General features: G+C 56.1%; 3 protein-coding genes across 8 annotated transcripts in view; 1 reads left to right on the top strand and 2 right to left on the bottom strand.

Annotated features, from left to right (window-relative positions):
- The window catches only part of SPG11 (SPG11 vesicle trafficking associated, spatacsin), a 29,417-nt gene extending 27,196 nt beyond the window's left edge, over nt 1-2,221 (bottom strand). Inside the window, exons 1-3 of one of the 3 annotated variants that reach the window (XR_003962205.4) lie at nt 1,907-2,221; nt 980-1,164; nt 20-247 (exon numbers count right to left, since the gene is read on the bottom strand). Coding sequence is in view for 1 of the 3 variants with exons in the window: in XM_072933756.1 (XP_072789857.1) it covers nt 20-247; nt 980-1,164; nt 1,907-2,094 (601 nt within the window). In the remaining 2 variants the exon portion in view is untranslated. The remainder of the gene's footprint in view (nt 1-19; nt 248-979; nt 1,165-1,906) is intronic. The other 2 variants (XR_012057524.1, XM_072933756.1) reach the window with 2 other exon arrangements.
- A 601-nt stretch (nt 2,222-2,822) lies between these two features.
- CIAO2A (cytosolic iron-sulfur assembly component 2A) lies at nt 2,823-5,646 on the top strand. 4 transcript variants are annotated; one of them, XM_041718278.2, is made up of 5 exons: nt 2,826-3,013; nt 3,274-3,438; nt 4,192-4,241; nt 4,517-4,562; nt 4,735-5,210. In XM_041718278.2, exons 1-5 carry the CDS (start codon nt 2,890-2,892, stop codon nt 4,911-4,913), a joined length of 564 nt encoding a protein of 187 aa, XP_041574212.2. In that variant the 5' UTR covers nt 2,826-2,889; the 3' UTR covers nt 4,914-5,210.
- A 4,339-nt stretch (nt 5,647-9,985) lies between these two features.
- Nucleotides 9,986-16,409, bottom strand: part of ADAMTS7 (ADAM metallopeptidase with thrombospondin type 1 motif 7) — a 35,905-nt gene continuing 29,481 nt past the window's right edge. Inside the window, exon 25 of the mRNA XM_072933929.1 lies at nt 9,986-11,773. Within this exon, the coding sequence (XP_072790030.1) occupies nt 11,637-11,773 (137 nt within the window). The 3' untranslated portion in view covers nt 9,986-11,636. The remainder of the gene's footprint in view (nt 11,774-16,409) is intronic.

Below are 16,409 nucleotides of genomic sequence, written 5' to 3'. Positions count from 1 at the left end.
GCTCTCCTGCAAAGGATACAAATCCAGCCAGCAGGGTCCAGCAGGAACAGGATCCCCCTGCAGAACTGGGAGTCTGTTATTCTCCCCACAGCTCCTGCAGGCAGAGCCAGGGGGAAGCAGCCACAGGTCTCTGGGGGTGAGTCCTCCCCAGGAAAGGTCAGGTGCACCAGGATAAACTGGTTGAGCAGAAGTTTGCACTTGTTGTTTCCAAACGACAGAATCTTCACTGAGAAAACTGAAGGCACACCTGTAAATTTAAAGATATTTAAATTTTGGATTACAAACAGCTGGGGCTTTTGATTTGTAAAGGAATCCCAAGAAAATGACAGCTCAAATTCATTGCCCCAGTTACCATCCTAACAGAAGCTGGGATTGTGAGCTGGGGTGGCTGGTTTTCAATCTCACTTTCTGTACCAGGGCCACTAACTCTAGAACAATTCCCCAAAGCTTTTTATGTGTCTTTTTCAGTGGACAATACTATGAAGAACATTAAAAAAATCAGCACAAAATAGGATTTCAGTCAGCACTGAGAAGAAAAGCTATAAACTTCAGAAATAAAATATTTTAGGAAAATAAAATATTTTACAAACATGTAAACCACCAAAGGCTCATTTTAACTGCACACCATGTTTGCTAATCATAAAATACAAGGTTAAATGTTTAATTAGTCTTTGCAAGGTTATTGATAAGCCCTGTCTCCCTTTTCTTCCCATCAGTCCCAATATTAAAGCTAAAAATCGAGACAGCAGGGTTGCATATATCTTACTAGAATTCATTTTTAATTTTGTATCACTCAAACATGACCCTACAAGAGTTTAATTCTTTCAACAATGTCCCCTTTGAACACAGAAATGTCCCCATTATTTTTGAAGCCCATGAACCCTGCTGATGCCATTGGAGCTGAAACTCCCTAATGCTCCATCCCACCTGGAGCAGCAGAACCAGACCTGCAGTATTCCACACACTGAGATTTACTCACTAATGCTTTTAGCTTCCAGGAGCTTTATCAGCGTCTGTGCCTCACAACTGTGCAGGGAGTTCGGGTTGTGTTTTCCATCTTCCACACTGAATTCATAGACAAACAGGTCATGGCTTTGAGCAAGAGCCAGGAGTTTTATCTTGTTGGATTGCAAACCCTCCTCTTCGGAGCTGTCCCACACGAAGCTGGAGATGAAACATTCAGGAAGGTTATTTATCCCCCTCCCATCTCCCATGCTGAGCAATCTGGATGTGCTCTGATGGGGGCAACACCTTCCCTCCAGCAGAAACCCCCGCTGCCACCCTGCCCTCCCAGCACTGAGCTGCTTCATCCCAGGCAGGACAGAGCCTGAGGAACCGCAGCTCCTCCTCCTCTCCAGGACAAAGGCTTCATCCTCTGCGTTCTTCACTTTGGCCACCCAGCACAGCAGGGATGCCCTGCAGATGCTCACACTGGCGTGGGTTTGGCTCAGCACAGAAGCTGCCAGAGCAGATGGCAAAGCCACCCCGTGCCAAAGGTGCCAAAGGCACCGTGTGACCGCCAGTGTCACCCTGGGCTGGCCCCGGCCATGGCTCAGGGCCCCGGGGTGTGAAGCCAATATCCCGACAGGCAAACCCTCCTTGTTTGCTCTGGGATCTGCTGCCGTGAGCACCCCCAGCCGGACAGACAGACGGACAGGAGACAGACAGACAGACAGGACACAGCCGGACAGACAGAACCCAACTGGACAGACAGACAGGACCCAGACAGACACACAGGACACAGCCGGACAGACACACAGGGCACAGCCGGACAGACAGACGGACACACAGATGTGACCCAGCCGGACACACAGATCGGCCCCAGCCCCGCCCGGCTCCGGCAGCGCTCCCGGCCCGGGGCCGCGGCCCCGCTCGGCCCGTTCCGTTCCGTTCCGTTCGCACTCACTCGGCCCAGGCTCCCGGCAGGACGCTGCCCCCGGCCCGGCCGGGCCCGCCGGGCCCCAGCGCCTCCAGGCGGATCCCGCCGCCGCGCAGCACGGTGCCCAGGGCGTGCCGGGCCCTGCTCAGCCGCGCCCGCGCCGCCTCCCGCGCCTGCCCTGAGCCGGCCGCCAGCAGCACCCGCAGCTCCGCCATCCTCCGGGCCCCGCACCCTCCGGGCCGCCCTCAGCGCCGCCCGCCCCGCGCCGCCGCCATCCCGCCGGGCCGGCCCCGTTCCGGTCAGCGGGCGCCGCCGGGCCGCGACTACAACTCCCAGCGCGCACCGCGGCGCGGCAAGGCACGCTGGGAGCTGTAGTCCCCGCGGCGCGGCAAGGCACGCTGGGAGCTGTAGTCCCCGCGGCGCGGCAAGGCACGCTGGGAGCTGTAGTCCCCGCCGCGCCGCTGTAGCGGAGCTTTCCTTAAGTGGAACGCTCTGTGCCTTTTCTCTGATCTCCGCTGCAGCGGATCCCCGCGGCATTTCTGTGTCTCCACTCTGGGGCAGGGACTGTCCCGGGGTACCGCTGTGTCCCCCGGCTGTCCCGGGGTCTTCTCTGTGTCCGAGGGCTATCCCGGGGGTCCCTCCATGTCCCGGTGTCCCCCCGTGTCCCTCCATGTCCCGAGGCTGTCCCCGTGTCTCCGTGTCCCTCCACGTCCCGGTGTCCCCCCGTGTCCCTCCATGTCCCGGGTCCCCTCGTGTCCCTCCATGTCCCGAGGCTGTCCCCGTGTCTCCGTGTCCCCCCGTGTCCCGGGATCTCTCCGTGTCCCCCCGTGTCCGTCCCGGACGCGTCTCCCGCGGAGGCGCCGAGGCCCCGCCCCCAGATGGGCGTTCTCCCGTCTCTCCGCTCCCATTGGCCGATCCCGGCCCCGCCCCCGGCGCCCATTGGCGGGTGGTGGCCCCGCCCCGGGCGGAAGCGGAAGCGGAAGCGGCGGGGCCGATGGCGGAGCGCGGCCATGGCGCTGGCGCTGGCGCTGCTGTGGCAGGCGCTGGGCCGGCTGTGGCGGAGCCCCGCCGCTAGCGCCCGCCATGCGCCCCCGAGCCGCGCCATGGAGCACGACAGGGCCATCGAGGTCTATGGTGACTGCCGCGGCGTGCGGGGCGAGCCCCGGGCGGGGTCCCGGTTTGCCCTTGGCGGGCTGAGGGGGGAACACGCCGGGCCCTGAGGGGCTCGGGGCGGGGAGGGGGTCCCGAGGGGCCGGGCAGGGAGACACGGCCGTGCTTGGCTCCTTGGGCTGGCTTGGTGTGGCTTCCAGAGAGCAGCAACATCGGCAGTGTGGGGAAGGGGGTGCTGGTGCAAAACCCTCCTGTGAAATCCTCACTGTGCTCACTTGTCTCAGACATAATCCGCACGATCCGCGACCCGGAGAAGCCCAACACTTTGGAAGAGCTGGAAGTGGTGACAGAGAACTGCGTGGAAGTGCAGGAGATAGGGGAGGATGAATATCTGGTCATCATCAGGTTTACACCCACAGTACCTCATTGCTCCTTGGCCACTCTGATCGGTGAGATCCCCTTGAGCAGGTCACAAACAGAGGGCACGGGGCTCATTTCAGCCTGGCTGGATGTTCATTGCCACTGATCCCCTTGAGCAGGTCACAAACAGAGGGCACGGGGCTCATTTCAGCCTGGCTGGATGTTCATTGCCACTCTGATCAGTGAGTTCCCTTTGAGCAGGGCACAAACAGAGGGCACAGGGCTCATTTCAGCCTGGCTGGATGTTCAGTGCCACTCTGGATCAGTGAGATCCCCTTGAGCAGGGCACAAACAGAGGGCACAGGGCTCATTTCAGCCTGGCTGGATGCCATCAGTCCCAGTGCAGATTCAGCCTTGCCTGGCTGTGTTGGTTTGACCAGGAATTGCAGCTTGAGAACCCAACCACCAACGCAACCAAACCAAAAACCAGCCCAAAGCGAGCAAAAAAAACCCAAATCCAGAGAAACAGGGACACCCATGTGTTTGTGTCATGTTAGGGAAACTCTTCAAAGAGAACTCTCAAAACTCCACTGGGAAGTGTACACAATTCCTTCTTTGCATTCTCCAAGTTACTCCATTAATGTTATTGACAATTTGCAGCTCTTAAATTAAAAAAAAAAAAAAGACAATTTTCTGCTTGTCCCTTTTCCCTCTGTGGCTTGTGCTCCTGAGAGTACAAAAGGACATTGTCAGTTACACTGACTGTTAAACGTGGATTCTCTGAAAATGCTCCTCAGACCTTGACTTTTACAGAAAACCTCTTTTGTGTTCTGTTTTAACAGGCCTTTGTTTAAGAATCAAACTTCAGAGATGTTTGCCTTTTAGACACAAGGTACAGTGCCTGGTTTGAATTCCATGAATGAATGGCAGCCTCCCTAAATTAAACACAGACCTTTAGAGCCTTGTTAAAGAACATGTTCATTACCTGAGGATGCCTGCAGTTGAATTTTGGGTTCTGTAGCTGCTGGCTCCTCCACTGCCAAGGGAGCTCTGGGCAGCATTCCCCTCCTGTGGCAGCACCCTGTGTGGGGGGGGGACAGGGATTTCCTCCAGGGGGAAGGTTTGGCACTGCTGTGGAGCCCCTAACGCTGCTGATCTCTCCTGCAGCTGGAAATCTACATTTCTGAGGGCACACATTCCACGGAGGAGGACAGTGAGTAGAGCCTGTGCATGCTGCTGCTTCAGCCCCTGTGCTCTGTCCCCTGCCCGAGCCTGAACACCCATCCAGGGGGTTCCCAGTGGCATCCAGGTGTTCCCAAGGCTGTGGTGACTCTGTGACCACCTCCTGGTTTGGTTTTGTAACAAAACCCCCCTGCCTCTGGCAGGTAACAAAAGTGGAGTAATTGACAGGAGGAGCTGCCTCAGCTGTTGGTGCCACTGGCCTGAGCTCCCCACGACCAAACTGGACGTTTCTCAGGCAGGTTTGCAGCAAAGCTGGCAGGACCTGGATGTTCTGCCCAGCCTCAGCAGCAGCCGTGGAGTCCCAGCAGTGCCCTGGCCTTGAGCCTTCAGTGCCTGCCAAAAATGGGATATTCTGGTTAAAGAGCTGCAAACTGGACCTGGAGAACCTGGGCTACTCATTTACCCTGAATTGCACTCTTCATTTTGGGATATGCCCCTGGAACACCCCAAATCCTTTTCCTGAGCTAGAAAAGCCACAGAAATTATTATTTGTTGTGACTGCGCTTGCATCTGCCTCGTTCCCCCTTTCCCAGTCCCCCCTCGAGTGTCCTTTGCTGCTGAGCCCCTGGTGGCCCTGGCAGCTCCTGAGCCCTGTCCTGGCTGTTTGTCCCGGGGTGTTTTGCAGTCAACAAGCAGATCAACGACAAGGAGAGGGTGGCAGCAGCCATGGAGAACCCCAACCTGCGGGAGATCGTGGAGCAGTGCGTCACTGAGCCCGACTAGGGACCCCAGCCCTGCTGCGAGCTGAGGAAATAATAATAATAACCAAGGCCTTGGCGTTAATACTTGAGTTGTTTTTATCTTCTGTGTGTTTTTTTAAAGAGAAATTGTTTATAAGATAGATTTAAATTATGAGGAATCAGTCTCTAAAAGAAAGCCCGGTGTATGGTGCTGGAAGTTTGTAATTTTTGGTGTCCAGAGGAATATTTTGTGATTCAAAGCAACACATTTGCTTTGCCTTCTGAGAGACGTTGTGATACAAATTCAGTTTTGCAAGTTGAATTTCTACATTGTTTCAATCACTGCACTGTAAAAATAAGACAGATTCTTGTACTGAAATGCTGCTTTCTGGTTTTTTTCTTAAGGATCAAGTTTAGAGTTATATTACAGAATTAATTTCATTCAGCTTCTTTGGTGTTGATAAACATTAAAGCTGAAATTAATTCAGAAAAAGAATTTGGAGCTGAGGGACTGGACTAGAACAAGATTTTTACTGGGGCACAATTCCTGCTCAATCCTCGAGCTCCTTTCCCTGTTAATGTCACACATTTCTGACTCTGGAGGCTTTGCTTTATAGCCACCCTGAGGGTGAATTTCCCTGTGGACCAGAACTTGATCCTGCTTTTCCTTCCGACTTTCCTGCAGTGTGGGAGGTGACAGCATCCCCCAGCCCCTCCTGCTGCTGGCTGCCACTGTCCTGCTGCTTGTCACTGCTCCTGTCACTGCTCCTGTCACTGCTCCTGTCACTGCTCCTGTCACTGCTCCTCGTCACTGCTGCCTCACCGACCTCACCTGGAGCATCCAGAACATTCCAGCTGCCCCACCTTTCCCACTGGGACGTTCCCCAGGGCTCCTCCCAGCAGCTGTGGATCTGAGCGTGGATTTCCCGTTCCCTGGGCAGCAGAGGATCTGTCCAGGATCTGCTGCGGGTTTGGGGAGCTGCTCCTCCTCCCTGGAGCGCTCCCTGCTTGGTGGCTGCTTCCCCAATGATTGATCCCTGGGGCACAGTGCAAACATCTGTGGGGATTTCAGGGATTTGTGGCCGTTTTAATAAACCCCATTGAGCTTCCCTGAGGGCATGGAAGCACAGAGTGGGCTCAGCATCACAAACAGGGAATGTTCCCTTGGCATGGCATGAACTGCTCCATGTAGCCCCTTCCCTCAAGTGCCAAATCAGCTGAAAAAATTAATTAAAGGGGGAGGAGAACAATCCCCTTTTTTTCCACAGGTTCCTGCAGCTGTGAGAAAACACTTCTCAACTCCAGTTACTCAGCTTCAGTTAAATTTCAGTTAAATTTCAAACTCTTTGTAGCCCCATGGACACACGTGCCAGCACAGGGGAACGTCCTGCGTCCCACCCCACTGCAGGGATGGCCCAAAAGCTCCAGGCAGCCTCAGCTGCGTTATCTGCTGGCTCCTTTCCTGGAATTTGCTTGGGTTTTGCCCTCCAGCAGGAGGGTTGATATTTTCTGTTCAGAATGCAGCTATCTCTGCCAGCAGGAGGTTCTGTGGCTCCTGAGGCCCCGAGATAGCTGCTCCTCTCCCTGGCCGGGCTCCTGGGGCTCTGTGTGCCTGCACAGCTCGCTGCCACCTCTCCAGCTGCGTTCCCAGCTCTGAGTAAAGCTCGGAGGACAGGGAATGGTGGCCCTGAGGTGACTCTCCTGGCTCCTGCAGGGCCATAGGGTCCTCATCTCTGAGGCTTCGTGCTGGGGGCACAGAGGGTGAAAGTTCCCCAGAGCAACAGCTGGGGAAAAGGGGCAGATCCCAAAAGCAGGCCTGGGGCAGCAGGAATGTTCCCAGTTCTCATTGCTGGGGCACTGGGGGTGGCTCCCAGGAGCTGCTGCACTTCCCAGCGTTTCCATTTTTACTGGGCTTGGGATCTTTGTCCATCCCCGCCGCTGCTGCCCCAGGACCGGGGTGGGTAGAGGCCTCTGGGGACACTGAGGTGACAGAGGAACAGCCAGGGAGCAGGAGACACCGGGGAGGGAACGGGGGACGGGGACAGCTCCAGGGGGATCCCATCGGGCACGATGTGGGGTGCTGGAGGAACTCGGGATGCTCCCGGAGGAACTCGGGATGCTCCTCCAAACCCGGGAACAAACACACGGGCCTCACCTGGAGCAAAAAATCCTAAAATTGCTCCCTCGGATTCCGGATCCTTTGCATTTCCAGCGGGGAGGGACAACTGCAGAGGGCACCAGCGACCCACGGCAGCGCCGTGCCGGGAGGAGCCTCCGGGGACCCGCCGGGCTCCGGGACCCCCGGCTGCCCCATGCCCGGCTCCAGCCGCACCCTGCGGCCGCACAGCCCCGGGGCTCGGCCGGAGGAGCTGAGCCGTGCAGGCTCTGCCCTGTGGGTGCTGTTTGCTGGGGGGGATATCGGAGTTGGGGGGATCTCGGAGCTGAGGGGGGGATCTCCGAGCCGGGGGGATCTCGGAGCTGGAGTGAATCTCGGAGCCGGGGGGATCTCGGAGCCGGGGGGATCTCCGGGCTGGGGGGAGCTCCGAGCCGGGGGGATCTCGGAGCCGGGGGGATATCGGAGTTGGGGGGGATCTCCGAGCCGGGGGGATCTCGGAGCCGGGGGGATCTCGGAGCCGAAGGGCCGGGCTCCCTGCAGGTGGGTACCCCGGCAGGATGCTCCGCTCCCGGGCTCACACCTCCGCCGGGGCTCAGAGCAGCCCGGGAGGGTCGCGGAGGAGCAGAGCGCTCAGCAAACCCCCCCAAACCTCGGAGCCGGGGGGATTCGGCCAGGGCAGCTGCTGGCGGGCACCTTCCCTCCCATCGCTCCCCCTCCAGCAGCAGCAGCAGCCCGAGCCCAGGCTGAGCTCCTGCCGTGCCTCAGACCCCAGCACAGCACAGACCCCTCCCCACCTCCGCTCCCCCAGCCGAGCCAACCCACCCTGCCGCCCCCCTGCCAGAGCCGGGCACACCGGGCGATTTCCAGCAGCCTCCGGATTCCAGCTGGCCTTTCCCGGCCCGAAATCCCGTTTCCATCCCGGACATCCAGGCTGGAGGTGGGAGAGGGTCCGGGGGCCGCTCCCCTGCCCCGCCGGCCCCAGGGCGTGCAGAGGGCTGGAGCTGCACACACTTTACTGGGGTGGAACTATTACTCACCGCGGATGGCAGCGGAGCAGCCGCGTGTAGAGACAGAGGTATTTTTATTCCATTTTAAATGTTTGGACCGGCTGAGCCTTCCCTCGGTGCGGGGCAGGGCCCGGGGGCGGTGGGGCTGTGGCAGCCCTCCCCTCCCCTCCCCTCCCACCGCACATGTGGAAGGGCTTTACTGAATTTCCAAACCCGGCTGCTCCAGGTGAGCAAACACACCGTGCTTGGGACCAGCTGCGAGCGGGGCAGCTCCTTTCCCTCCCTCCTTCCCTCCCTCCTGCCCTTCCTGTGCCTCATTCCACCGGGAATGTCCCTCTGGACCCGCCAGTCCCGGGATGAGCTGCTGGAGCCGGGGGGCAGCACCCCGAGGTGGGCGAGGGCTGTTCCCTCCCCGAGCAGCTGGCAGGGATCAGCTGCCAACTAAAATCCAAACAAAAAGATAAACCAGTCACACTTTTCAATAAACCAGTCACATTTTTCAACAAACCAGTCACATTTTTCAATCCTTCCCTTGCTGTCCTGGCCCTACTGCCCCTCTGTGCTGTGCCTGCAAAGCCTTTCTGTGCAGCAAAGGAGGTTTTAAGAACAAGAGGAAATAAACTCATTTCTTTTCATTATCGGGAAAGGACAGGTGGGAGCTGAGCTGCTCCTGGTCCCCCTGGCTGCTCCTGGTCCCCCTGGCTTCACTGCCCGGGCTGGGACCGTGTCCCTGCCCAGTCTGTGGTGAAGGATTGGTGACCCCTGTGGCTCCTTGGGAACTCAAACCCTCCAGGTGAGGTCACCTGGGCTGGACAGAGGCCCCTGGTGAGGTCTGGGAGCTGTGACCACAGGAGATGTGACCACGGGTGCTGTGACCACGGGAGCTGTGACCTCAAGGAGCTGTGACCACGGGAGCTGTGACCACAGGAGCTGTGACCACGGGAGCTGTGACCACAGGAGCTGTGAGCACAGGAGATGTGAGCACAGGTGCTGTGCCAGGAGAGCTGCGGAAGCGCTCGGAGCACTCCCGAGGGGCTGAGACACAAATAAGCTCCTCCAGCAGCAGCTGCTGCTGCTTCCCCACCAACGAGCTCCTCTTCCTTCCTGTCTCCAGCCTGGGAATGGCTGGAGGTGACCAAGGCAGGCACAAAGGTCCGACTCCTGATCTGCAGCCAAAGGGCTCTCTCAGAGACTTTTCCAGGAGATCACCGAACCATGGAGTGCTTTGGGTGGGAAGGGACCTTAAAGCCCATCCAGCTCCTGCCCATGGTGGGGGGTGGCCCTGGATGGGCTTTAGGGTCCCTTCCCACCCAAGCCATTCCACGATCCTATCCCAAACATCTTTTGATCCTCGAGCCCTTTCCTCCTTTCGCCCCACTGCAGCAGCTGTGTCTGAATAACATCCTGCTTGTGTTGAGACAATAAAAACGTCCTTAGAAGAAGAAAAAAGGCATTTCTATATCCCATCCCAGCCTGCCTTCAGTCTGTGGGATGCCATTCCCCCTTGTCCTGTCACGCCAGGCCCTTGTGAGGAGCCTCTTTGCAGAGACACTCACTGGAGGTGTCTCACTGAAAGAAAATAGTGCAGATATTTAAGCCAGATGTGGTTTATTGTCACTGATAATGCAGTTTCTGTGCTGGTGGGAGGCCTGGCTTGTTCCGTGGCTAAAAAAGGCCTGGTGTCCCACAGGAGGGACGATCCTGTGCCCTCAGCCAGCCACAGCTGGGACCTGCACGTGGAAAGGCACTGCAGGAGGGGCTCACCAGATCCTGGGCCACAAATAAATTGATTTGCAGAACCGATTTATCCCATCAGCCCGGCTCATGTTTTAATCAACAAATCCCAGTTGCAAAGGGCAGCTGTGAATGATTTTCAGATGCAAACTGATCGCTCCTTCCTGCTGCCAGTGCCTGAACCATCTCCAATTAACTGAGAACCTTCGGAATTCCCCACGGGGAGGAGAAAATGGGAAAGCCACCTGCTTCCTTCAGTAATTGTTTAATTTAACCCACTTGGTGAGCTGTGGCCATGAGAGCCCAACACAAGGGTCGTCCCTTTGCAATCCTGGGAGGGTGACAGGGTGTGGGGCTGGACACAGGTTCTTGGACCATAACAACTTTACACCACCTTGGAAAGGAATAAAGCACAAATGGTGAGGTCATGGCTTGTTTTACATACAAATCACACACAGGAATGTCCCCGTTTGGGCTGAGTGCTGCTCTCCCTGACAGCCCAGGGCTCCAGCCTGACTCTGCCATGCAGGAGGATTGCCCTGCAAGGTCCCCCAGTTTTTGGGCTTCTTCCACAGCCCGAAGAGTAAAAGGGAAAGGAATTCCTACCTAAACGCTCCTGCCCTCCTCCAGAGACCAACCTGGCAGGAATCCCTCCCCGAGACAGGGAGGGATTTGTTCCCACACCGCGCCAGGAGCAGGCAGTAGGGGCTGTGCCCCAGAGTAAATGGGATATTCTAGTTAAAAATCAGCTAACCTTAACAGAGGAGAATCTAGATAAGCAGGGGAAAAAAGGGTTCAGCCTGTAAGGCCACAGAAAAACACCTTAACCAAGCATTACACTGCTACACATAGAGAAACCCAGGGACTGAGCACTTGGCTGCCCATGAGGGAGGGGACGTGGCACTCACTGCCAGGGCAGCTTCCCTCTCCTGCCCAAAGGCACGCACAGGAATGGGAATGCCCTGCTGGACTCCAAACCTCGGTGTCCCTGGTGATGCCCTCTGCTCCAGAGGGACACAGCAATGGGGAGACAGAGCCCTGCACAGCCCCAACTGAAGCTGAAACTTTATTCCTCTGCCCTGCCTCCGCTTCTTAAATTACATCTATTTAGCTTCAGTGCGTAAACATTTTAATGAAAATTACAGGAATGGGTTGCCAGCTTCAAGTCCCTTAAAGTAAAAAAAAAATAAAATAAAATCCCTACCCCAAAGAGTCGGCAGAGCCGGTGGAATGCTGGATGCTCACCTCAGAGATACAAAAATAATAATAAAAGTCAAGGTTTGTGCTGGCCAGCCAACACCTTGGAGAGGCTGCAAACATCAAATGATAGCACCATAAGCATTTCTGAGAGGTCTTCCCCACATATTGCTGCTTTCAGCTGCCCCTTCCCTTGGTTTCCCCGCCGGTGTGCCCGGGCGGGGCGGTGGGGAGCAGCGGGACCCCGGCCGGGGTCTGAGCACCGCTGGAGGGTGGCAGAGCCCGAGAGCCTGGCACGGCTGGCAGCGCTGTCACCTGCGGGCTGGCAGCCCGGGCTGGCGGCAGCTGCGGCAGCACTGGGCGCGCACGGTGGGCAGCGGGCACCGGCCCAGCAGCCGCAGCGTCCGGCAGAAGGCGAAGCTCAGGCGGTCGCGCTGGCAGGGGGCACCTGCAGGGAGGCAGGAGCACAGGGCAGGTCAGTGCTGCTGGCACCACCGGTGCTGTAAGAGGCAAACTTAACACCCTCACTCATTTGTCGGAACTCAAAATGTCCCTCAGACATTTTTAGAGGTTCCAGGCCTTGGTCAGAAGCATTTTAGACCCTGGCAAGCAGCTGAAAACAGCTGTGATCTTGAGTTTGAACCATGGAATGAGTTACCAACTTTGAAGGTGGAATAAGCAGTCACAGAGAGTTAGATGGTATAGTAAAAGTAGTCACAAATTAGAGGGTAAATTTTTTTAGTATTGTACAAGGGGGTTTTAACACCTGTACAGGGGGGGTTTACTTTGTACAGGGGGGTCAGGAGTTCTAAGATGGAGGAAAGTGGGCCTGATCCTTTTCTTCCTCCTTCTTCTTCCTTACCTCCATGTTCTTGGTGATGTTGGCATTTTTCTATTGGTTTAGGCTGGGGACACACTGTTCAACGTAGGTGACAGATATTGGCACGTTATTGTAAATCCAGCACAGGTAGTTTGTGGTATTTAATGTTTGTACCATCCCACTGAGGGCAGAGCCCCACACGCTGCCCTGCAGGACAGAGCTGCGGCAGGGCAGCAGAACATGTTAGAGATAAGCAAAAATAAACAACCTTGAAAACAGCACAGAGGAATTATGGCTTCTTCTTTGGCAACGGGGCAGAAAGACAGAGACTTTCTACAATCTTGGAATCACCAACACCCACAGATTTCGACACTCATTTGCCTGCCGATTGCAGCTTCTCACCCAGTGGTGTCAGACTGGCTTAAACTACATCAGCTCAAAAATGAGCCTGAGCTTAAAATCTGTGACTCTGTGATTCCAACTTTACCCCTGTATAAGAATTAGGACAGATGACAGCTTTTCTCTGGAAAGGGGCTGAGTTGATGCACTCTGGGCCACCCCCCATTGCTTTCCCTGGGCACCCTCCAGCAGGACCATGAGAGACAGAAACGGGGCAGGGAATGGGATTTTCTCTTTCTCAGGATACTTCTCTGCAGGGGCAATGCTGTGACCGAGCCAGGGGAGCTGTGGCTGACCACTGGCCCTGTCCCCTCTGGGAACAAAGGCTGTGCCGAGGGAAGGGCTGCTGCCCCCATTCCCACGAAGCAGAGACTTCTCCCCTGGTTTGGGATTGCAGCCACAGCCCCCTCTCCCCCAGCCCGGCAGCGAGGAGGTCACTACACTGCTCTAAAACTTATTTTCTATTTCAGCTGAGGTCTTTCCCCCCTGCCTCCCGAGCTGCAGCTCTTTGTGCCCCCAAAAAGCAATTTATCACTGAGTGCTGGAGCAGCAGCGCTGACAGAGCGGGGTGGGGGATCCCAGCTCCACACCCCCCTCAGGCTGGGGCTCACTCCAGCCCTGCCCGTTGGGACACCAGCAGTGGGTTTGCCCTGCTGGGTGAGCACAGCAGATGAGAAATCCCTGCAGAGCCCAGGCCAGGAGTGCAGCACATCCCAGAGCTGCTGTGGGAGCACCGGAGCCACTGGAAAAAGGGAAGTGCCTGTTGGTGCTGTGCTCCACGGGGCTGTCAGGATAATATTCCCTGGGAGCATCCCTGTGGCTCCACAAGGCACGTCCTGAACGCCCAGCCCTGCTGCACTGGGACACTGGAGCACGGGAATACAGGTATTGCCATTTGCTGCAGCACAGGGATGGCTCAGCAGGGCTCCTAAAACACCTCAGGGGTGTCCATGGATGGGTGGGAATGTCCTGGGCACTGCTGGGGGATGCTCTGCCCCTCAGCACATCCAGCACTCGCAGCTTCCTAGAAAGTTATTCATGGATCACGACCAAGCTGCCTCCTGCCTTCCTTGGAAAGAGCTGGGAAGGCTCACGCTGGGACGCTGCTTTCCAGGCTTGGAGTGATGGTTCAGCCCTTCCCTGCTCCCAGCAGGAAATTCCTGTCCCTGCACCATGCCCGGGCAGCACTGAGCCCACCCTGCCAGGGGCTGCTGCTCTCTGAACTCCTCCTCAGCCTCACAGGATGGGATCACTGTGGGAAACAGCAGGGATGGGCTTGGGATGGGGGAGAAGAGCCACCACCCTTGGCTGCAGCGCTGCTGACCCCACAGGAGACCCCGCAGCACCCCGGGCTCCAAAGCCAAATGACCTCATGGATGAGAAAATATCCAGCTCGGAAGGGACCCACAGGGATGGTTCAGTCCAAGTGCTGGTCCTGCACAGGACACCCCCACAATCCCACCCCACGCCTGAGAGCGTTCCCAACGCCCCCTGAACTCCGTGAATCACTGGGAGTCGTGGAGGGGCCGAGTTCCCATCGCTCTCCATCCTGCTGCAGTCTCAGGGTGGATGCGTGCGGGGTCAGCCTCAGGTCTGAAAATCTTGGCTGAGCTTGTGATTCCTCCCTGGAATTCGGTCTTGGGCAAGGGAAGCTGTAATAAGCACTTAATTTGTCAGTTCTTCAGAGAGGGACCTACAGAACCCACCCAATTTTCATTGAATCCTTTTACTGCCATTTCTTTCTATTAACAATTTTTTATATAATCCTTGCACTTCATTTGGAAACGTGTTCCATAAGTCCATGCCAAATTTTAGGCTAAAGAAATAGCTTAAAGCAGGGCTTTAAAAATCCAGGCTAAGTCAGCACATTAGAGACTGAAAACCCCCACTTTTTTTGGGGCTGTTTTTTTAGGTTGGTGTGGAAGTCGCTTTAAATTTCATTTAAGCTTCTGCCAGCCAGACCTAAGCTTTTACTTTTATTCCTGGGAAAAACAAACTTCCTGGAACACGTTCTGTAAAAACAAGGAAAGGTTGAGCTTGGAGCTGAGCTGGCAAATCCAGGGAATTAGGCTGCTGACCTCTGGCCCTCGGGATGCTCTCAGAGCCAGGGCTGAGTTTAACAAGTAAATCACCCCAGGGTCCTGCTCTGTGGTGTGTGGTCAGCATGATGGGGGGCATGGGGGGCACGGGGGGCATGGGGGGCATCCCCAGCTGCCATCCTGGCGGGCACAGGCTGGCACTGAACCTGGGAGAACCCACAAACCCCACAGTTTTCAGGTGTCAGCCCTGCTGCAGGCAACACCTCTCCTACATTTTATCAAACCAGGGAGTCCTTTCTGGACTATCCCTTTCCCACTGACTCCTGCTGTTAATTAGCAGATAATTAATTGCTCTCCATGCCTCACTCAGCAGCACCTCCTGGCCTCACCACTTGGATAGGGACTTACACGCTCAAACGACAGAGAAAATTGGGATTTGCTGCAATTATTTCCCACACGGATCCCTTGTGGACTAACTCAGTGACTTGCAGAACCATGACCAATTTCATTTCCTTGCTCAGAGCGAGCGGGAGCAGCACGTTTAATTGCCAATTAACTGAAATACAGGCAGCCCTGGGGAGGGAGCCAGCAAACAGGAGCAGTGGGACAGGGCTGGTGTCTGGGGCTGAGCTGTGTGAGCAGAGCCTTCGCTCCTTGGGCTGGGACTGCTGCTCCTGGGACAGGGCCTGGGCTCCATCCCGCTCCCAGAGGAGCTGCACCACTTCCAACACACTTGTCCTTCAGCCAGGCCAGCCTGTACCTCATCCCTTTGGAATTCCAGGCTGGGACACCTGTACAACAGCTGTGTTTGCTGCTGGAGCCAGGAACTGGCCCCATCACCTGCCCGGGGCAGATTTGGGGAACTCAGAGACCGCCCTGCTATCGGATCTGGAGGAACAGGCAGAGAGAACTGATTCATTCCTTGGCATGACCACGGTGAGCACCGGGGCTGCCCTGCTCTGTCCTGGGCAGGGACAGGGACGTGTCACCACCACCACGATCTGCTGTGTCCAGCACAGCCACCACCCTGAGTGACCAGCTGAGTGACCAGCTCCATTCACCCCCCATTCCTCCTCCAGCACACAGCATTCCCACTTTGCTGCTTTAAATCTGTCTGATCTGCTGCATAAGTTGCTGCAGGCTTCTCCAGGCCCTCATGCAGACCTGGGGCTCAGCTCCTTTCCACGACACCATAAACAATTCCCAGATAAACGTCCCCAGCCTCTGGAGCATCACACGGAGGCACTGGGGTGCCCACGGCTCTGAAGCTCCCAGGAGCCATCTAAGGACACCCTCACAGCTGGCTGCAGCTGTAATGCAACAGCCAGACTCAAAAATAACCTTGGTGGAATCTTCAATTAATTTATAACCTGGCAACAGCTCAAGATTCTGGTTCTAATTAATCCCGACCTCCTTTAATTGAGGAGCTGATTGCCGTGAGATGCTTGTTTGTGCTTCATCTGTTCCATCTCTGCTCCAAATCCATCTGATAGAGTTTGAACATTTAAACCCTGCTGGGGTTATTGGCACTTTTGTGTCCAGTGAGGACACGGCCACTGACAGAGCCTTCTGCTGGTACAGGAGCACCTCGTGCCACAGGAGAGAGGCTCCTGTGCTCCTCACAAAAACACGGATCGCTCCAGCCTGAGCCCATCTTGTGCAGTAAAGATCCCCTGAAGCACAGGAAAGGCCTGCAGTTACATTTATGTCTTTCTGGGAGCTTTTGCCTGTGCATTTACACATCTGGGATTTCCTGCCATGTGAAAGTTTTGTTCCCCTTCATGCTTTGGCTGGAAACGTTTGTGTTTCCAAGAGGCGTTTCCTGC

Source organism: Taeniopygia guttata, chromosome 10 (genome assembly GCF_048771995.1).
Source record: "Taeniopygia guttata chromosome 10, bTaeGut7.mat, whole genome shotgun sequence".
Classification (NCBI taxonomy): Eukaryota; Metazoa; Chordata; class Aves; order Passeriformes; family Estrildidae; genus Taeniopygia; species Taeniopygia guttata.
The sequence above is the reverse complement of the archived record's forward strand: the minus strand, read 5'-3'. Positions and strand labels throughout refer to the sequence as shown.

What these genes read in the sequence shown, in the direction of transcription:
- CIAO2A (XM_072933689.1), top strand. Translation starts at nt 2,890, where the DNA reads ATGGCGCTGGCGCTGGCGCTGCTGTGGCAGGCGCTGGGCCGGCTGTGG. An exon ending in CAGGGCCATCGAGGTCTATG is followed by an intron (nt 3,014 to 3,273) that starts GTGACTGCCGCG and finishes CACTTGTCTCAG; the next exon opens with ACATAATCCGCACGATCCGC. An exon ending in GGTGAGATCCCCTTGAGCAG is followed by an intron (nt 3,458 to 3,693) that starts GTCACAAACAGA and finishes CCCCTTGAGCAG; the next exon opens with GGCACAAACAGAGGGCACAG.